Consider the following 21,304-nt stretch of genomic DNA (forward strand, 5'->3'; position numbering starts at 1 on the left):
AGCGACACACCTTGTAACTATGCATTTGAGAGGCATCTCTATTAAAGGTGTGGGAGAAAACCAACATTGCACCAAGGCTATTCTGTCAGGTCAAGCATTTGGGCTTGCTAGATGAATCAATCCCCTTTACCTGTTTCAGGTGTTCTCTCAGCCAAACATCCCCTTGACCCAATTATAGAGGGCACAGGGGAAGGAGGGGGGAACCCCAGTTCACAAGCAGAAGACCTTGTTCAGGGTATCTCATGTATCTTGGGAAAGTGACTAGGGCAGCTGAGCGCTCCTTCATGATAACTCTCCAAACTTGATTGGCATGAACCCAGCATGCTGACAACCAATATTTCAAAAACCGTGTAAGACAGTTTGTCATGTGCAAATTTGGTTCCACTTGCTCCTCACCTTTTAGCCCACCTCACTGGCCTCAGATGAAAGCCAGTACTGTCAGCTGTGTAGTCTGACATCTAATAATACTTGGGAAGAATTAAACTCAGATTGGTCCCCTATGGCCTACCATAGCTGTTTGCTAGCATGGCCAAGGGTTGCTCATCCCTGATTTAAACAGTTCTACTTGATCTAAAGAAATGATGAAGCTGTACAGGGCCTGTTCCAAACCTCCCCAAGCTGCACAGGATCCACTGCGGCAGCTATTTCATTTGGCATTTGGGTAATGGCAGAAGCCTCAGAATATGTGAGAGGAGTCCACAATGCAGTTCCTACCAGAACTGGGGCAACATTAATGCAGGAAGAAGCCGTGCTGTGGACTCCTCTTTTATAGCACAGGAATTCTCCTGTTTCCTCGAGTGGCACAGGAAAGTCAAGCTGGAACAGCTCCTATTTGTCTCAGATAAAGTGAGGACACACACACTGAATATCGTATTAGTAAGAGTATACCATATTTGCCTTTGGCATTCAGCTGCCAAATGTGTTCATGTGCTCTTTGGTTTAAATGAGCAAAGGACTGCATTAAGTTCAGTTTTATGGACTGCTTGTTTTGAAAAGCTTGTTTATGAAAACAGGATGCTGTAGTTAGTTTCCAGAAAATATTTATAATTTAAACTGAAAAATGTTAATATTTACTAGTTTAAAGTATAAATGTTTTCTGGAAACTAACTAGAGCATCCTATTTTCATACAACCATGTGCTTGAAAGAACAACCGGTGTTGGCTAAGTGTGCCTGGGAGCTATTTTTTCTATTTCACAGACTTGGAGGGTTGCCTTTCATTTGCCAAGCCTCAAAACAGTTTGTGCCCATTATTATTACTAGAAAAGAGCATATGTTTCTATGTTCCATAAATGTCTGAAAGACTGCTCTGACTACTCCTTTTAAACCTCAGTCTAGTATATTGTGCAACAGTCTGTAAGAAAAACCCAGGTTTAAATTCTGCCCTGTCAAAGACTATCAGCACAATTCTATCAATGTCTGCTCATAAGTAAGTCATATTGAATCAGTGAATTCAGTGGGCCATATACTCCCAGGTGAATGGGGTTAGGATAGCAGCCTAAAAAAAGTTCACTAGACGCTCTCTGTTACAAGGGTTGCAAAGCTGATAAGAGCACTTAACATGTTTTGTAATGGTCCATATTTTTGTACATTTAGTCACATTTTTATCTGCCCAGTTCTCCTGTGAGAAGGGGAAAACAGTAGTTAACAAACACAAAAACAGAAGAACACTTACTTTCTGTACTTGTTCCTTTAGGCTCACAGGAGGACAGGTCATCTTTGAGGCTTCAATTGTCGTTTTAGTTTTTAACAAGTAACTGAAAAATAGGTTAAAAGACAATACATTTTGAAATTAGCTGCTCAGTCATAGGAATGTATGAATAAAGGAGAAGATAAACATAATTTATATTGCAATTTTTCAGAATATTGTGTTCACTTTTTTCAACATTTTATGTCTACTCCAGCAAGAGAAATCTAAATATTCAAAAATGAAGATTATGAAGAATAACCATTTAATAGTATTTTGCCAACATCCTGATTTCACTGATTATATCCTAACTTGTGATATAATTTCCTGAAATTAATAGGTTTCCACAATCTCATACTGCAGTACATTTCAGATTCGTAACAATGTATTTTGAAGGACCTAATTATTCAATATACAACACTTATTTTATTTTCAAGAAAATAACTTCTCGCCTCTCCTGTCCCTTCCTCAAGTAGGCTAAACTTTTGTGGTCATAGATCACTTCTATTTTATAGCCATTTTAAGCCCTTTCACACAGCATATTCAAAGGTCAATACCTTATCATGAAGTAATACTTAAGCAGCCAATCCACTGTCATCCACTGAAAAGCATCGTCTTGAGCTGTGACATTACGGTTTCTCATTCACAAGTCAAAACACAAGACTGCATGATCATTGTTTAGTGTAATAGCAAGGCTATTCAAATCCCAGGTCAGCCATGAAGCTCACTGGGTGACTTTGGACCTGTACTTCCCACTAACCATATAATGCTGGGCTGTTGGGAATCTAAACTGGAAGGGAAGCAGTCCCCTGAGCTCTTTGTAGAGGTGATGGGATAAAAAGGTGGTGGTGGTGGGACAATTAAGTGAAGTCACCCTTAAGATCAAGAAAATATGAATGGTACTTTCCAGTGGCTAATTGAATAAATCTCCTAAACTTGTATCCCACTGGAAAATTAGTTTCAGATCAGCTCTCATAACAGCAAGGTGTTACTATTGGAATAGTTATTTTCAGTTGTATAAACGCCTGCTTCTACCCAAACATTAGCTACATGTTGTGCTGCTGTAACTACCACAGCATAGTGTCTACAAATGATGCCATCAGCCAGTATCTCTTTTGGAAAAGCCTTTTTTAATCTTTTGCATGCCTTTTTATGAAACCTTCATGTATAAACTTATACAGGATGTCTTGTATGTGTCAGTTTGTTACCCTTTGTTTTACTGGAGTTTGTCCGCATGACTTAACCATCTGATCAGTTCAATATGCATCTGGATACTAACCATATGATGTTGTCCTTCAAAAGGCAAAAGAAGCCTCGCAGGTGAGCCAGAGGTTTTGAACAATAGAGTCTGAAACCTACTCCCGCTTTACATTCTCGACAGTACAACATGTTGTAGGTGCTGGGGGGGAAAGACCAGGTGTGAAGTCAGCATTCCATAATCTGCTTTATGACCAAACTAGGGGCTTCAGCCACCATAAGAAACATTTTTGGAATTTGCCCTAGAAAATCCAGAATTATTCAGTTATAAAAACCAAATTTAAAGTACAGCAACTTTTTAGAAGTATGCATCTTTCCATTAGTAGATAGCAGGCATAGGCAAACTCGGCCCTCCAGATGTTTTTTGGGACTACAATTCCCATCATCCCTGACCACTGGTCCTGCTAGCTAGGGATCATGGGAGTTGTAGGCCAAAAACATCTGGAGGGCCGAGTTTGCCTATACCTGGTATATAGCTTCCAAGTTTACAGGGGAGAGGGTGTTGCAAAAGCCTGTATGAACATATTCCTAGTGATAAGAATGCAGCATGGTTTCTTTACTACAGAATATGCATCCTTAAACATCCCAAATATTTACAAAGAAGTCCTATGAGGGCAGTGGTGGGAGAATCCAAGGTGGATGAAAAACCAAATCAAAAGCTCTGTGGAGCTGGTAGGGCACAAAATTGGGGTGGGGAACAAGGAGGGATGTTTCCGAATTTCTTCTTTCACTGGTTCCCATAACATCTTATTGTTTCCACAGTCAGAAAGCTAGAGAAGGCAGAAACACTTCTCTGCCCAGATCATTCTCTATACTCTTCCAGGACCCCAGGATACCTGCCCTAGGAAACAAAGGAAAGAAGAGATGCAAAAAGAGCCATTTCTCGGAGACAAAGGATGCTCACTGGGAATGAAATAAACATTTACTTAAGCCAGGCATTTTATTTTTAAAAGTACTAAAAAAAAAGTCTGGCAAATAAAGCATTATTTATTTCATTAGCCACCTTCCCCAAGTCACATGCAAATAGAACAAAAAGGTGGCATATGGTTCCAAGATATTCTTGCTCTTCTAAGCATCTGATGTAGTTAATTTTAATTAAATAAACAACTCACCATCCATTGAGGTCTCCCTCAATGCAGACCATCAATTTATCTTCCACTACAACATCATTTGTAACCTCTGAAAAGAGAAGCAGACCTTTTACAGATTGAATAAAGCTAAGAATTCATCAATACATTACATTCAAACACTTTATTTCATTTAATACTTATTCAGGGACCTGTTAATACACCTGTAAATTATTCAAATAGATCTCATAGAAACAAGACTATCTTCATGCTTGAAAAATAAGAGACATCTACTGCTAGAATCACTGCAACATGCACTTTAGGTTTAATATATATTATTACAGGCATATTTAAATTACTGAAGCATTTTACACAAGCTAAGATCTAAATTTAAAATGTCACTTTCAGAAATTATAGTAGAAAAGGGACTCTCACTGAAGATTGCAAAAGTGGATTCCTGTTATGATAGAAATTAATGCTGTACTTTGGAATTCACACCATTATTTACAACATGGCTTGATGTTGATTTATTTAACATTCATTAAGATTAACCAGTTTATTGGTTTGGAAATGAAAGCTTCTGAACTCCTCATGGCTATGCCACATGAGGGGAAGAGGCGGGAATCATCCCAACAGAAGGCTCTCCACAGCTTATTCACATCACACTAAACTGGTTTAGTGTGTGAATGTGGCCTTCTCAGCCTCAGAATGGTTGTGGGAATAAGGGCAAGTGGAGTGTCATATATGGCCTGCGGTCCACATTCATGCTTGCCCAACCCCTGTAGGGTGTCTGTCTGTCTGTCTGTCTTTCTCTCTCTATATATATCTCTACTGATGCCAATACTGGCAAGGTCTCATGGGACTACATCATTTTTGTTTTTTAAATGTATTTTTATCGCTTCTATTTCTTATGCATTACATTTCAGTTTGAATTACAAGAAAATACAACATAAGAAATGAAAGCAATCAAAATCAAACAGCACCTGGCAGAAGACATAACAGAAATCATGAGCCACGACCACCAACATTTTTCAAGTGGCGGGGGCGGATTGAGACCATCGGCTCAAATCTTTTAAATTCCATGTTTTGAGCTTCGCACGACCCCTACACGAATGTAACAGGCGTAATGATAACCCGTGTACATTGCCACGTGCGAAAACAATCCTGCGTGTATTTATTTGAACATTTGTGCAGCCTGATTGATGAAGAGCCCGGTGTAGCTCGAAAGTTCGCGCCTTTTCTTTTCCTAAAGAAAAGAAAGCGCCCTTCCCTTTTCGCTCCGAGGCTGCCAACCCAACACTCAAAAGAGTGCGACCCACTCACTGAAGCAAACGAGAAGGCGGAGCTTCTCCTCCTGGGCGCAGAGATGCAGCGAGTCGCCCAGCACCGAGCGGCAACCGCGGCACTGGTAGAGCACGCAGTCCTCCAGCCTGAGACTCCGGGAGCCCGGAACCCGCTCCCCGGGGTTCTCCGGAGGCTTTGCGCTTTGCTGACCATGGCGGCAGCTCTTCGTCCCGGGTTCCGCCCGATCCACTCTGATCACGCCTCCCAGTCGGGGCTCCTGGAAGAAAAGCTCCAGCTGCCGCCGCACGGCCATGTTGCTTCCCGCCAACTTTTCAAACCTAGTCCCCACCTCCTGGGGCGCCTATTGGGGCAGTCCCTCATGACGCTGGCAGGCCTTCCCCCTCCGATTGGGTGCCGCTCTTACTCCTCAAGCTTTCCCCAACCAATCGCGTTTTCCACCCAAAGGGCGCTTTTGTTTTACCTCGGAGCGTGTGGAGAGCCGGAGAAGCCTTCGCGCCTTTTCGAAACAAGGAAACGAAACGGTGGTGTTTGTTTTTTTTTTAAATTATTTATTTATTTATCCGGGGTTCCTATTGGCTAGGAGCCTCCTTCGAGCACCACCCACTTTCGCTTGCGGCTCGACCAATGAGACGGCGCGAGAGGTGATTTCGAAGGCAGCGCGGCGGGGAGGAAAGGCGGCGAGCGCTGAGCGGGCGGGTTTGAAGTGCGGCGGTTGGAACGGTCGGTTGGATAGAGGCGAGCATGGAGGCTCCTTCCGCGCAGCAGCTGGAGGCGCTCAAGTACGGCGAGCTGAGGCGCCTGGCCAAGAGCGCGGGGCTGAAGGCCAACCTCAAGGTGCGGGGGCTGCGCGCAGTGAAGCGGCGTTGGGGCTGGGGAGGGGCGACTGGGTGCGGGCGAGGCGAAACGTGAGAGGGCCGTTTTGCGGAACGAGAGTCGTTTTCGGCCCTCAACCATATGGCCGCCGTTCTTCAGCCGTCTAACTTGCCTTGTGAGCCTCAGAGGAGCTCGCGCGCCCAGGACGAGCTAATTAACTTGACACAAGCTATAGCTTAGGGCGCCACTCTCTTGGGCCCCTCCCTAAAAAAAAATTAAAGGAAAAAAACTTGGATTTCCAAAATATAAGATAAGAAACCAAATAAAATAAAACCTACATACAGCAACAGTGTTTTGTGTTGTGTATGGACCAATTAGGTTCCTAAATTACCATATAGCATATATTCAACATAAAAAACAGCTACAATTTGTTGTTGAGAAAGGACAGCTGGACATATAAAGGGCCCCATTACCTTCAGTTGCTTAGGACCTCATCAAACCTCACTCTGGCCCTGCAAACACTAGTGGCCAAAATTGGGGAAAGTGTATTTCTGAGGTTTGATCGCTCATAACACCACCTTTTTTTTTGGAGCAATACCATAAAATTATGTATCAATGGAAAGATAATTTAATGAAGAATATAATGCAACAAAGTTTGTTCAGTTATCTGTATTCTATCAATACAATTCTATCAGCAGAAACGTTAAATCGCCACCCGCGTGTGTACCAACGTGGCGCTGCAGGTTGCGAAAGTGCCTCCCGCATGGATTGCATTCGCTACCTGAGGTTCCACTGTACATCAGAGACGCTAGTCCATATGAACTGTGCCCACTCAAGTTGCCTAGTCAATTTGAAACGGGCGCCCTACTCAAAACAATTATGCCAGAGGGCGATCTTTTCTAGATTGCTTTCCTGTGATGCATTTAACTGGCCGCAAACAAACACCAACTGGCACCAGCTTTGTAGCGAGTGCTTCTAGATGGCTTTATTGTGGGATCAGGGCTTACCCATTGCACCCCTTTGTATACAAATTGGGTTTGGCTTTTGCTGTCCAACTTCCCAAGGATATTCAAGTGCCCTGAGTCCATGATGGGTCAGAGAAGAATAGCCCACATACTTTCCATCAAGTTCTGCCTGCTGGTGTGAACAGCAAGTGGTGGAACAGCAGTGAATGTTATCACTACAAATACAGTGTATGGAAGCTAATGTGCCAAAGACACAGAATAATCTGGTCTGAATGACTTCTTTGTGATATTAAATATCCTTTCCTAGGAGCACCCAGTATGTTCCTCTTTCTCAAATACAGGGTCCCCAATTCTGTTAGCTGAACCATATAGCTGTGAAAGACTATGCAACCTATTTCTATACCTTATGTTTTGCCAACTTGAAAAGACTGCCCATTCTATCTATCTATCATGACTTGTCTATTTAATTTAAAGTGACATATAATGGTGTATTCTCTAATTTTATATGAAAAAACCTGGTGAAATGAAACCTTGTGTACACTGATCTCACATTATGCTGTAACTGTTTTGTAGGCAGACAAATTGTTACATTTGTTGAAGCAGCACTTCCTTGCATCAGTAAAGGAAAATGGAAGTATGGTAAGCACAAAATATATTTTGCCTATCAATTTCTGTGTTTTTCATTGCCTTTAAAACACCCTGCTCACTTGTTAATTATGCATATGCTGGCACAGAAGTGATTCTCACCTGATTTTTATCAGAATTATTCTTGGGGTATAAACTGTAAGCCATTTTCTGAAATCACCAAATAAGCGATTGAGTTTTGGCTAGGTGGGAAAATCTCCCCATGTTGCTTCTTCAATGTTTACAAATAATTTGGAAATAAGAATGATGTGGTCCAATTTACTTGGTACAGGTAAACAAAAGAGACTTATCTACAGATACAGATGAGCTAGACAGCAGTCAAAGGCTTGTAAACGAGTCCATGGTGACTAAAAGGCGTAGAAAACAGAAATATGATGATGCACAGGGCAACCCAGAAGGAAAAACAGAACTTCCAGAGAAAGAGGTGACTTTATGTATCATTGAGTCTTTGTATTGTAAATATTTACCTGCTGCTTTTGGAAGTTTATGTTGGTATTTTGTGCTTTTGAAAAGCGTTTTATATGAAAAGGCTATAGTGCTTTATGCGATGATCAAAAGGTAACAAAATTTACGAGTTGTGTGTAGTATGTCCTTCAAAAAGGTGTCAAGAAATGTCTGATCCTGAAGCCTGTATAAATTAAGTTATGAATAAGTTACTTTGTAACATTCTTAGTTATTGGGTGCAAAGAACTATCCAGTGTACTCTCCAGCTTTTGAAATCCATGTTCTGATCATCCTATCTTTTGCCTGTATATTTACAAGCATGCATTGAAGCCCTAAGGCTTTCTTTTACTGTTCTACTGTAGCAGAAAAGCAAAATGCTTATTTACAAGTTTATTTTTTTGAACTTCAGATTCTGACAGAGGTGACAGAAAGTGAAGAGGCCCAGGAAGTTGACTCTAGAAAAACGCTGAAGACCAGTCAAAACAAGTGTCTGCTGAACAGTGGAACTGTAGAAAATTTAGCAGATAACTCAGATACTGAAGATCAACAAAAAGAGGAAAAAACCAGAAGAAAAGGAGGTAAAGTAACTTGTACTTTTAAGTAAAATGCTTGTTTTGTACTAGTTCAATACAGTGTGGGGGGCAAGCTATTGTCTATATTTTCACACTCAGTAAAATCTAGGATTCTTGGGAGCTGAACAATAGTTTGTAGACAGTAAGATTCAGGAGCAGCAGTGTGCAGTCTCATGAAGGGTCTAATGTGAGAGGACCTTTAATGTACCACTTTTACTTTCCTCTTTGTCATCAGCATGCTCAACAAAATCGCCATTGCACAAAGTCATTAGTAGAAAGCCTTAGCAAACATTACACTCATATGAAAGATTATCTTACGGAAACTTGAATAGCTAAATTTGTTCTGCTTAACTTAAGAAATTTGAAAATATTAAGAACAGTTTGAAATTGTAGCACTATTGTTACCAAATAATTTTCAAGTTTTCTCCCATATCTGTTTCCATCAGGTAGGATTCTTGTGGATCCTGTCTCTGAAAAGAAACCTGGGAGAAAAAGATTTGCTTCTACCACTCCAAGTAAGTAGCATTAATACAGCTGACCTGCAATAGAAGGATAAAATATTAACCTATTTGTACATGAATCTAAATGTTTAAATGCGCAGGTGCTGTTTTTATCCTTCGCTTTGTCATTTGTTTGGCTGTTAAATCACACTGAGGTGCTTATTTTAAAAAATATGTGGGAAAGATTTTTATGGAAGAATTTTGCAGCAAATCTTCAGAGCCACTGATATGGTAACTAGCAACTATCCTCAGCTTGCAGTTGAATTCCTTGTCTTGACTACTGAAAAGTATCTTATGTGACACCTTGATGCTTGCTATTTCTGTTTTGCCTTCTGTGTAACAGTTCAGATGGAACTCACACAATTCCATGTATGTGGGATTTCTTTGTGCAAAGGATTTTAACCAGAACAAAACATCTTTTGAAGGGCATTTGAAGGCTGATATGTAGAGGAGCATGGGGAGACTTGGAAGTAAATTTAAAGCTTCATACTAATGAGTACAATAATAATAATAATAATAATAATAATAATAAACTTTTCTTTTTTATGTATTAGTATTCTGCTTATATTTCATATGTACTAGCTCATTTTCTTGAGTTGCATCTTAAAATAACCATGCTTTCTTACTCTGATAAGCTGTAATAAATGTGCAAATATTTCCAAGTTTCCCCATGCTCACAGGTAACTGTCCATGAAGACACTAATATCTGGTACAAATCCAACTGATTAATACATGCTTCCATGACATTACATGCAGATAACCTGTAGTTACTGGCATGTTAGAGAGGGAAATGTGGGGAAACTGTCAAACTCATACTTCTAGAACATTGCTGTGAAAAAGCAAAATTCAAGTTTTGACATCTGAAAACATTTGGAGATTACATTTTTACTTACCCAATTAACAGTTCTCTTAAGCTACTGTTTGTTGTATACTGTACCAAAAGTTAGAGGCACGAATTATATTCTATGCTGCAAACATACCGTATTTTTCGCACCATAGGGCGCACCTAGTTTTTAGATGGTGAAATCAATAAAAACAATCCCCCCTCCAGCCCCAAAGAGCAGCGTACAGGCTGCGCACAACCTCTCCCTGCCGGAGGGGTTGCGCGCGTCACTGGAACAAGCCAATGCAGCGAGCGGGATCCATCCCACTCGCTGCCTTGGCTTCCTCTTTAGCCCCGTGCAATTTCTTCCTGCCGGGAGAGGCTGCATGGAGCTAAAGAAGCCATAGCCCCGTGCAGCCTCTCCCTGCCAGAGGGGTTGCGCGCGGGTATGGCAGAAGCCTGCATTCGCTCCATAGGACGCACACACATTTCCCCTCAGTTTTTGGAGGGGGAAAAACTGCGTCCAATGGAGCGAAAAGTATGGTAAATGAGAAATCAAAGCTCTTCAGCATTTGTGGTAGACTTGTTCTTAAAAATATTAGTCTGATTTATCAGCATGAATAACAATAAGGAAGATTCATGAATCTGATATTTTTACTGACATTCATGAAGCTAAAAAATAGGTGTCAAAACCTTGGGTGATAACGGAAGAAGGAATGGTTTGTGGAAATACTGAACGAAAGAGACTTTACAACTAAAAATGGGAGAATAAATTTAATAAGGGTACAATTACAGATAATTAACACAATGCTAAAGAACTAGAGGAGGAAGATAGCGGTCACTTTATTTTTTTTTAAATGGCAACTTTATTTCGGGAGCAACAAAGCACCTATTCAAAACAAATGTCTGTTTGTGTATTGAATCCACTATAGAAATTCAGCAGTAAATCTTGTTATACATATTTGTATCCAGTGCTGCACAAGTGGAGTTGCACTCAGACAATGATATTTCCCCTTCCTCCTTCTCTGTTCATCCACAGAATCTTCTCTGGAGCAGATGTTCTGGGTATGTGGGGTGGGGCTATATGGGGCAGGAGAAAAGCAAGTTATTGTGCAAATGGAACAGCAATGTTGGACACAACCTTGTAAAGTTACTGGTTGCAAATAGAATAACAATCCTTGCCTCCCAACTGCAGCAGTCTGCTGCATTTCTCTGCTGGGTGCAGATAAGGGAACTGAGTGCTCCCATTTCTCTTCTAGCACACTCACCTGCATGATTCTTGCTGATTTATAGGGGGCTGCAAACTAGCAATTAAATATGTGTGCTTTTAAAGAAAAATATTGGTAACAATGTTCTTTTTAATTCTGAAGACTTTAAGAAAATTCACGAGGCTCAGTTCAAGAAAATGCAATCTATTGATGAATACATTGAAAGGAAAAATAAAATGATTCGCAACTTCAGCAATTCAGTTAATGAGGTCAAGGTAAGGATTAACTTTCTCCACCCCAACCTATATGCAGAGTATTTAGAATGAAACCTGCATTCACTCATAGTAATTAGAGTCCATGTCATAAATTTAGCCCTCCTTTCTTCCAAAGACCATCTCACCAATGACAGCTTTTTCAGTCCCTGTGTACTGTCAAGTTCTTTCATACAATGTATTCTGACCCACAGAATAGCTTGGCCCAGTCCTAACTGACCTGCATTCTCCATACCTTTCTTTTGCTTTTTCCATTTTTCTTTTGTTGTTGTTTTGTTAGAGCCTCCTTAATCTTCAGGGGACATTCTTACCAGGGTTGAAACCAACTTGTCCTCATAAGTCTTGACTCTTTAAACATTTGTATTTTATGATCACCAGGCATTTCAGCATTATGACTACAGGACTATTAAAGTATTCTGCACCCCTACTCACTCCCCTCACCAACCCCACAATCACTCCAGCATCAACATCCTAGAGCTCCTTCCCACCCCATGCAGTGAAAAAGCTCACTTTTCATATCTCCAACCCCATTCAGGATAGAAGTCACTTCTATTCTGCAACCCTGCTTTGCACCGGTTTTCGCATTCACCCCCACGTCCATGCAGCCTCTTCCCTACTTTTTTATGCACCCTCCCTGCACACAGACCCACCTACATTCTCTTCCCAAACATTGCAACTACTAATTACTCTTGCTGTCTCCCAAATTATGAAGCCACCATCCCCTCCTATTCAGCAGCCCCTTTTGTGCCCCTACTTTTTTGCAGCCCCTTTTGCACCAGTTTTACCATCACCCTTTACCTTCCTCCCCTTTCCTTTTCTCAACTCCTGCTTGCACACAGACCATGCTTCAATGAACAACATTGCATGAAGGTACTATGGAATATTTGAGGGCTCCACATCCATCCTCTATCTTTCTCATATTAGGCAGCTGAAGAATGGAAGAAGGAGAGATTGAGTACACCATGAAGCAAGGGACACTGACCTATTCCCCTTCATTTCCCTCAGTGCTCCTTCCTCCACAGCACTGCAAATGCCCCATTTAAATCCATCCACTTTCATCTACTCCCCAATTCCTCCTCTTCAGCCTTTCCCCCCCTCTGCCACTAGAGCCCTAAAATTGTGTTTCTCTCACAGTTACCTTTCTTTCTATTCCCCTCATTCCTCCAAATGCCACCTTCACCCCCACCCAATCCCACCTGCCCCTTCCTCTGGTTTTGTGTTTATCACTTGGTTTAACTTTGTAAAGCACTAAAATATCCTAATGGACTGAAAGTGCACAGAAGTATTGACAAATTATACATTAAAGCAATCATATTTTGAGGTTCATATACTGATTTCAGCGGTTTTTCATCTCCTGTTATAGTAGCTTTTCTAATGCCTGCATAGGGCTCAGCCAGACAGCAATAGGCAGTCTGTGCTTATGTCAATTTTTGTGGGATTTCTTATTTTGGCTAAAGCAAGCCATATTTGCTTTTAATTTGCCAATGTGTTCATCTTGGGGAACTAGAATAACACCCATAGAAATGATACAGTTTATCTTCAAATGTTTGCAGATGCTGGCTCAGAAGACATCTCAAAACAGTAGTTCCAAGGTGAGAATAAATTATTGGTTTTCAGTTTACCTTAAAACTTTGATGATCCGTGACTTACTCCAAATCACCATGCAGACTTGAAAATATGCTAATATCCCTCATATTTGCAGAAGCGTTCCAGTTCCAGAGGGTTTTTATTAAGCCCTTATCCTCAAAGGAATAAGCAGTCTGCTGTGTGTACTCCTGTAAACTTGCGACACTCACCACGCAATTCTTCTGGCACTGCAAACAAAAGCATTTTATCTCAAAAATCAATATTCAGCTCAACCTGCCTCTCTACTACCAAGATGAATGTCAGGTAAAGACACTATAAGTAGCAACAGCTAATAAAATAATGTTAGTATTGTGAGATTGTGACATTTATAGAATGCTACACAGTTGAAGCATGTGTATATTTAATTACAAGAATGGATGAAGGGTTGATATACACATCTAATAAACAAAAATAAACACTACTTTAAAAGATTGCGGGGGGTTAGTAGTTCGGGCTCTGTTGCATGTTTTCAGTGTTTATTTGGAAGAAAATTGATTTAAGGAATAGCTGAAATTCAACCATTAAATACTGAAAATAACTGTTTTGCTCAGATTCTCTACATCTACAAAGGATAACGAGCACAAGCGCTCCCTTACCAAGACACCATCTAGAAAAACTCCTTTCCCCAACGTTGGTACCCCAGCCAGCCAGGAGAGCAATAAGTCAATAACTATGACAAATTCCAAAGGAAGTGCAACAAAGCATCAATCAGCAGAAATCCCAACAAACTCTGGTAACTGATGAACTTAATTTGCAAATAAACACAATGGCAATTGTCTATACTTGATTCTACAAGGACGAGGTAATTCTTGCAGTGTAGGCATCTGGTGCAGAATCTGTGGGCTATTGTTGCATAGTCAGGATTGGGTTCTCTCTCCTCAGTGTCTAAGGCACTGAAATAACTCTACACTGATGGAGTGGGCAACAAGAAGGAAAAAATTAATTCAGCATGAAAAGCTGGAACAGCATTGCCCTCCAATATGCATTCCAGTGTGTTATAAGTAAACTGTCTCTGGAGACTGAGGTCTTTCCTCATTTCTTCCTTGATTTGTCTCTTGAAGCCCCATGTGGTGTCCTGTCTCGTCACTCTTCACCCCCTGTGAACCATATTCTTAATGGAAATTTTCTTTCCTTTAATAAGCGCTTGTCTAATTGAAAGGCATTCATGCTCCTTTGGAATAAAGGCAGTTTTATAGTGTAACTATATTTGTAACTTATTTGTTCAGTACATTAGATGACTGAAAAACTCAAGCCAACTTTTTAGTTTAAAAAAGAGCAACTTCATCTTTTTAACCTTTTGCTTTTGCTCTGGGGAGTTCAGTATTTAGTCTAATTACTACTAGAATCCAAATGGAAGTGTAAGGGTAATTGGTTTTTCATCAAATTTACAGCTCAGTCAAACTTCTATACACTTTCAAGCAGCAAACAGTTTAGCTGGTATCATTTGCTAAGTTTTACCTGCCCGTCACTAGTGTTCATATGCCGTCTTCTTTTAATAGCTGTTACGCCTTTCAAGTTTGAAGCCACCAGCGCAAAGAAACCAGTATTTGATCTACAAGCAAGTCTGTCAAGACCTCTTGGCTATCAGCCACACAAAGGTATTGAAAATTGGCATGCCAATATAGTTGCAAAATGTGTGTTTTCCTAAAATGACCCCAACTTTCAGTGTACATAGAATCATAAATTTGTAGAGCTGAAATACAGCACAGGGTCATCTCATCCAACCCCCTGCAATGTAGGAATCCTTTGCCAAACATGAGCCTTGAACCTACGTCCCTGGGATTAAGAGTCTTGTGTTCTACCGACTGAGATCATACCACTTGGATCGATAAATTTTATGTACATCATTTAGAAATCTTACTGAATTTGTCTTTTCTAAATCATATTGAAATGAGTTCATTCTTGATTTGTGAAGGCTATGATGCAGACCTTTAGACAAAGTAGAAAGCACTACCAATCCTAGGGATTTTTGCCTGTTACATACAGAGGTAGGGAAAGTGCATTTCTGTCTAGTTCTGTTAACTGCAAAGGATAGCAAGTAAAATAACCCATCTTGCAGCTTTTCTTGAATTCCTATAACAATTATGCTTTACTGTATTAGTACTGTTCGCTAGTTTCTCACAGAAGACATACAGTAGTTGTGTGAGTAAGACCCACTACTGATAGGCTTGAAAAAAGTTACCTGATCTAATCATTCCTTGATCATAAAATTCCATGTGTTCAAGCTTAAGTAGGTCAGCACTGATTTCTAGATGAATTTTGCCTTTCCAGAGTGATAATATACTGCAAGTAGTAAGTGCTAATGTGCAGACTGAAATTGGAATATACTTAATTATCTTCAAGTTCACGCAAACAATTTGTGCTATATACAAAAGCTAAATCTTGGCATATTTTCCTTCTATGTAAATATAGGAAAACTGAAACCTTGGGGCAATTCAAAGGAGAATCTCCAGTCTCCATGTTCACACAAGAGAAATTATAAACAGCCACTTCTTCAGACTAGGCAAGTATATGACTTAAGGCTGCCATAAAGTCTACCATAAGCTGTTTTCAGATGTTGTGACCACTCTCATAAGTTTACCTCACTTCACTTCACTCCACTCACATGTGTATGCTTTGGAAATCATAAAAGAGCTCAAACAGTGGACCAATCCTAGTATGGGCCACCTTACCTACCCTCTAGTAGCAATGTTGGTGGCCCCATGCCATCCAGTGAGGTCTCCTATAGTCAAAGTAAGGATTTGATAGTTCTGCAATAAGACTGCTGTGTATAGAAGTGATCAAGCAAGCAGTGTGACACCTGCGGGCCATACACATTGCAAGCGAAAAGGGTTTTGTGCATATACTAACATACTTGGCAAAGTATTTTTATATTGTGGGTGGATGTTATGTATTACTTTATTTAAAATATTGCCTAACACAAGTATGTGCCTAACATACGGTATGTGTAGAAATTCTCCCCATGAGACGGGATACTGAGCCACTCAAGATCTCCCTCTCCCATGGATGACCTCCCATGCATGCCTTCTCACCCTCACAAAATATGCAGGGAGGGAGGTCTGGCCACCTTTCATAGGCTTTCAACGTAGGAAGCTCATCTGAAGCCACTTGATAGAAAACATTGAAAGCCCTAACAAAAGCAAAGGGAAGAACTTGATTTTCACATGAAAATAGGTGATATACTTTTAAGTTTTAATTGTGCGAAGCATAAAAGACAGCGACAGGTCCTCAGGCACCCTTAGGTTGGAGATACAAATAATGAAAAGTGGTCCCCCATTAAGTAAGGGTTCCCCCTGAAGTGTACTCTTGGGTTGAGAGCTGAAACATCCACCCCCCCCCCCCAGTACTTCTGTCATTCTGCAACATGAGGTTTGGGGCCAGCAGTACAGCTTGGGGATAGGGAAAAGGGAAGTTTAAAATAAACCATAAGGTGTGTTGTTCATGGTGGGGAGCCCGCCCTGTGAAATGCCCTCCCATCAGATGTCAAGGAAATAAGCAACTATCCTATTTTTAAAAGACGCCTGAAGGCAGCAGGCCTGTTTAGGGAAGTTTTTAATATTTAATGCTGTATTGTTTTTAATACTCGATTGGGAGCCGCCCAAAGTGGCTGGGGAAACTCAGCCAGATGGGCAGGGTATAAATAATAAATAAATTACTATTATTATTATTATTTATTATTATTTATTATTATTAATTATATTACACACTCAATTTAAACTTGCTTTAGGGATGAAGGAAGGCTAAGTACTTCTGTCCTTGCAGGCCCCTGACTAATACTGGCCCTTTAAATAGATCAAACTGTCTTCAGTTTTCAAGCCTCCCATTATGCTACAAATAATCTTAAGTGGCAGCTGAAGCTACTTATCAATATTAAAAATCTTGTATATAATTTATGCAATTTAAACCCAGATCTGGATTGAAACCTTTCTCCAGTATATCCAGTATTATTCTCAGAGCAGTCATTCAGAAATACAAATACTTGACTTCTAGGCTGAGCTAGGAAGTAGATATGGAAAGCAGAGAAGTAACTACAGCAATTTCTTATTTGCCTATCTTATGGATGGGGTCATACTTATTTTCCCAAATATTCTCAAAGACAACTTACCGTATTTTTCGCCCTATAGTACACACTTTTCCCCCTCCAAAAATGAAGGGGAAATGTGTGTGCGTCCTATGGGGCGAATGCAGGCTTCAGGAAGCTATCCGCAAGCCTGGGGAGCCAGCGGGAGTTCCCGCCGGGCTCCCTAGGCTTGCGGATAGCAGCCTGCATCCCGAAACACGGGGCGCAAAGCGGAGCGCACCCCGGGCTTTGCGTAGCTCTCCGCAAGCCATGGGAGCCTTGCGCGACTTCGTGCTGCGCTCCCACGGCTTGTAGAGAGCTGCCTGCATCCTGAAGCCTGCGGTGCGTTGAGCTTCAAGCTTTGCACAGCTCTCCGCAAGCCATGGGACCCTGGCGCAACTTTGCGGAGAGCTGCCTGTTCTGGGTTCGGGGGAAGCTCGGGAAATGATTTTCCTCCCCTCCAAAAAAAATCCTAGGTGCTCCCTATGGGCCGGTGCGCCCTATGGGGCGAAAAATACGGTAATTATTTCACATATGACTGGAATTCAACCATGCAACTTTATAGTTGAGTATGGTTCCCCCCTGAAAATGTAATGCCTCCTTCCAGATGTAAAAATGGATGCAGCAACAAAAGAACACTGAGCTGTTTGTCTTTACAGTGGTACCTTGGGTTAAGAAATTCGTTCTGGAGGTCTGTTCTTAACCTGAAAGTGTTCTTAACCTAAAGCACCACTTTAGCTGATGGGGCCTCCTCCTGTTGCTGTGTTGCCACTGCACCATTTCGGTTCTCATCCTGAAGCAAAGTTCTGAACCTAAGGTACTATTTCTGGGTTAGCGGAGCCTGTAACCTGAAGCGTATGTAACCCAAGGTACCACTGTATTGGCTTTGTGTACTTGTTAGCACTGGTGCATGAGTTAATCTAATATGGTATGTTTTGCTTACAGAGAAGAGAGGAGGGAAAGGCATGTCCAGGAAAGAAAACAGAGAAAAGACGAAGTGCTTAGATCCCGGAGAGGATTAACTGTTACTTAAGGCCAACTCAAAAATGACTTTGTAAATAGCATTTTAATGCAAAACATTTTCTTTCCTGTAAATACATTTACTTATTTCCTATGCAGTTATATTTTTAAGTCAATCTGTTGTCTTGTACTGAAGTAGCTTCATCTAATGAGAAAATATAGGCCACTGGTGTCAGCTAATTCAGTTTTAACTATCTGAAAAGGGGTTGTTAACAGCTTCAAACCTGCAACTAGTAATACTTAACTTCTTTTGTGAATGTCTTCTCTAGATTCACTTACTATCTTCTGGAATAGCTGAAAACTAAAAAATTATTCCAGCTGTGGACCAAAAAAAGTGTATTGTATAAGATAAAAGGAACAAAATTAAGTTTTAGATGAATTTAATTGAGTGTTTTTATATAACTTTGTTTTACTAATTTCATTAAAGCAATATTGTTGACAGTATGTTTTGCAACTTGGATAAAAGTTAATTTTAAATCAGTGAACACTATTACACAGCTCTGCCACTAGAGCTATTCTCTACTGCTGTAGGTGCTCTGAACCTGTTAGCAACAATAAGGGTTCATACGGTGGTTAGTTGTATATTCTCTACAGCAAAAGTTGCAAACCTTTTCAGGTCCATGAGCATCTTTTAATTTTTGAGTCTGCTTCTCTGACTCTGTTTATTTTCCAGCTGCAGACCGGGGAAAGGTTTCAAATACTACACTTTTCAGATGGCTGAGGATGCATTTCCAAGTGCTATGAGGTTTCTAGTTCTGCCTGACTGGGGTCACTACTCGCTTCCCTGCCACTGGCAGCCATCTAGTCTTCTGTGTCTACATTTGTGAGACATTACAGAATTAATGCCTATTCAACTGCTGAAGCTTTTTCTGGTAGGAGAGTACTGCAGCAGGTGCCAGTAAGAGTAGGGTCCACAGCTGGTCCCACCCATCTGAGTAGCTTTGATACATCCCATCCAAGGATCCCCTCCCCTCTGCAGGGAAAATGTGACATTGGACCTCCTATAAAGGTCTATTTCATGTAGGGGCAGGTTGGACCCTATCCGCCCTAGGTTAGTTTGGGTCACTGGCTGTAGGTTGGACAAATTTATATATTTTTTAGTATTCTCTCAAATTGAGTACCCTCTAGTTCAGTTCAATTTTGCACTGGTTTTATACTGGACGCTCTTCCTCAAGTCTTGTTTTGCACTTTGTCAGCTGGCGCGTTGTGTCTATGAGCTGCAGTCCTTTTCTCCAAGGTTAACATCTTTTCTTCCAAGCTGTATGACCTTGTCTAATTCACATATTTTGCCTGTGGAGCAAATTGGAGGGACAACCCATCTGAGGATCCACTCCATCCCTCATGGGAGGTCCAATGTCACATTTTCAATTGAATACAGGAATTCTTAAATAATGAATTTGGGAATTTTCTGACTTTCTGCATGAAAAAGTAGTATTGTACTGGTGCCTGATCAAGACCACATAAGCTTAATCTACGTCCTGGCTGGTGATCAGTTAGGGGTGGGAATACATTTCATCACCAAGTCTGTCTCCACCCCCTTCAAGCGTATACTTTAGTTCAGTGTTTCCCAACCTTTTTTGGGCAAAGGCACACTTGTTTCATGAAAAAAATCTCGAGGCACACCACCATTAGAAAATGTTTAAAAAATTAACTCTGTGCCTATATTGACTATATATAAAGTAACTCTCTTTAATAGGCATCAAATAAACACAAAGAAAGTACCGTATTTTTCGCCCCATAGGACGCACTTTTTCCCCTCCAAAAATAAAGGGGAAATGTGTGTGCGTCCTATGGGGCGAATGCAGGCTTTCTCTGAAGCCTGGAGAGCAAGAGGCATCGGTGCGCACCGACCCCTCTCGCTCTCCAGGCTTCAGGAAGCTGTCCGCAAGCCTTGCGCGCCGGGCAGGAGCTCCCGCCCAGCGCGCAAGGCTTGGGGCGGCAGCCTGTTGCCCGAAGCACAGGGAGCCCTCCGGAGGGTGCCCCGTGCTTCGGGCGAGTGTCTGCAAGCCTTGCACGCCCAGCAGGAGCTCCCGCCAGGCGCGCGAGGCTTGGGGCGGCAGCCTGTTGCCCAAAGCACAGGGAGCCCTCCGGAGGGCTCCCCGTGCTTCGCGCGAGTGTTTGCAAGCCTTGCGCCCGGCAGGAGCTCCTGCCGGGCGCGCGAGGCTTGGGGCGGCAGCCTGTTGCCCGAAGCACACGGAGCCCTCCCGAGGGTGCCCCGTGCTTCGGCGAGTGTCTGCAAGCCTTGCGCGCCCGGCAGCAGCTCCCGCCAGGCGCGCAAGGCTTGGGGTGGCATCTGTTGCCCGAAGCACACGGAGGCCTCCGGAGGGTGCCCCGTGCTTCGGGCGAGTGTCTGCAACCCTGCGCACCCGGCAGGAGCTCCTGCCAGGCGCGCAAGGCTTGGGGCGGCAGCCTGTTGCCCGAAGCACAGGGAGCCCTCCGGAGGGCTCCCCGTGCTTCGGGCGAGTGTCTGCAAGCCTTGCGCGCCCGGCAGGAGCTCCCGCCAGGCGCGCAAGGCTTGGGGCGGCAGCCTGTTGCCCGAAGCACAGGGAGCCCTCCGGAGGGCTCCCCGTGCTTCGGCCGAGTGTCTGCAAGCCTTGTGCGCCCGGCAGGAGCTCCCGCCAGGCGCGCAAGGCTTGGGGCGGCAGCCTGTTGCCCGAAGCACAGGGAGCCCTCCGGAGGGCTCCCCGTGCTTCGGGCGAGTGTCTGCAAGCCTTGCGCGCCCGGCAGGAGCTCCCGCTGGGCGCGCGAGGCTTGGGGCGGCAGCCTGTTGCCCGAAGCACGCGGAGCCCTCCGAAGGGCGCCCCGTGCTCCGCGCTGCCAGCTGCCGCCCGCAAGCCTTGCGCTCCCGGGGGGAGATCCCCCGGTGCGCAAGACTTGCCAACACCAGCGCCGAGCGGCGATGGGATTTGGGAGGGAGCTCGCTCGCCGCCCCGCATGTGCTCGCCGCCGCCGCCCCGCCTCTCGCCGGCGGACTCCCCCGCCTCCCTCCCACGGCACACCAGGCAACGTCTCGCGGCACACTAGTGTGCCGCGGAACACCGG

General features: G+C 42.7%; 2 protein-coding genes across 5 annotated transcripts in view; one reads left to right on the forward strand and one right to left on the reverse strand.

Moving 5' to 3' along the window:
- OIP5 (Opa interacting protein 5) overlaps nt 1-5,697 on the reverse strand; it is a 12,573-nt gene extending 6,876 nt beyond the window's left edge. For 2 of the 3 annotated variants that reach the window (XR_014162700.1, XM_081887555.1), the window contains exons 1-4: nt 5,333-5,679; nt 4,055-4,121; nt 2,965-3,084; nt 1,674-1,755 (exon numbers count right to left, since the gene is read on the reverse strand). Coding sequence is in view for 2 of the 3 variants with exons in the window: in XM_081887555.1 (XP_081743681.1) it covers nt 1,674-1,755; nt 2,965-3,084; nt 4,055-4,121; nt 5,333-5,606 (543 nt within the window). In the remaining variant the exon portion in view is untranslated. Of the gene's footprint in view, nt 1-1,673; nt 1,756-2,964; nt 3,085-4,054; nt 4,122-5,332 lie in introns of all 3 variants that reach the window. The other variant, XM_081887556.1, reaches the window with a different exon arrangement.
- An 87-nt stretch (nt 5,698-5,784) lies between these two features.
- NUSAP1 (nucleolar and spindle associated protein 1) lies at nt 5,785-18,706 on the forward strand. 2 transcript variants are annotated; one of them, XM_081887128.1, is made up of 12 exons: nt 5,785-6,148; nt 7,666-7,731; nt 8,009-8,161; nt 8,591-8,759; nt 9,200-9,268; nt 11,447-11,559; nt 13,110-13,148; nt 13,259-13,446; nt 13,734-13,915; nt 14,682-14,780; nt 15,595-15,685; nt 18,188-18,706. In XM_081887128.1, the coding sequence occupies exons 1-12, from the start codon at nt 6,056-6,058 to the stop codon at nt 18,273-18,275; spliced, it is 1,350 nt and encodes a 449-aa protein (XP_081743254.1). In that variant the 5' UTR covers nt 5,785-6,055; the 3' UTR covers nt 18,276-18,706. The 2 variants fall into 2 exon arrangements, with proteins under 2 accessions (XP_081743254.1, XP_081743255.1); XM_081887129.1 differs by lacking the exon at nt 13,110-13,148.
- Nucleotides 18,707-21,304: the final 2,598 nt, after the last annotated feature.

Source organism: Podarcis melisellensis, assembly GCF_964234715.1.
Source record: "Podarcis melisellensis genome assembly, chromosome: 1".
Lineage (NCBI taxonomy): Eukaryota > Metazoa > Chordata > Lepidosauria > Squamata > Lacertidae > Podarcis > Podarcis melisellensis.

Coding starts and splice junctions, on each gene's coding strand:
- NUSAP1 (XM_081887128.1), top strand. CDS start 6,056: ATGGAGGCTCCTTCCGCGCAGCAGCTGGAGGCGCTCAAGTACGGCGAG. Junction 13,149..13,258: donor CTCAAAACAGTAGTTCCAAG/GTGAGAATAAAT, acceptor TCATATTTGCAG/AAGCGTTCCAGTTCCAGAGG. Junction 13,916..14,681: donor AGAAATCCCAACAAACTCTG/GTAACTGATGAA, acceptor TTCTTTTAATAG/CTGTTACGCCTTTCAAGTTT.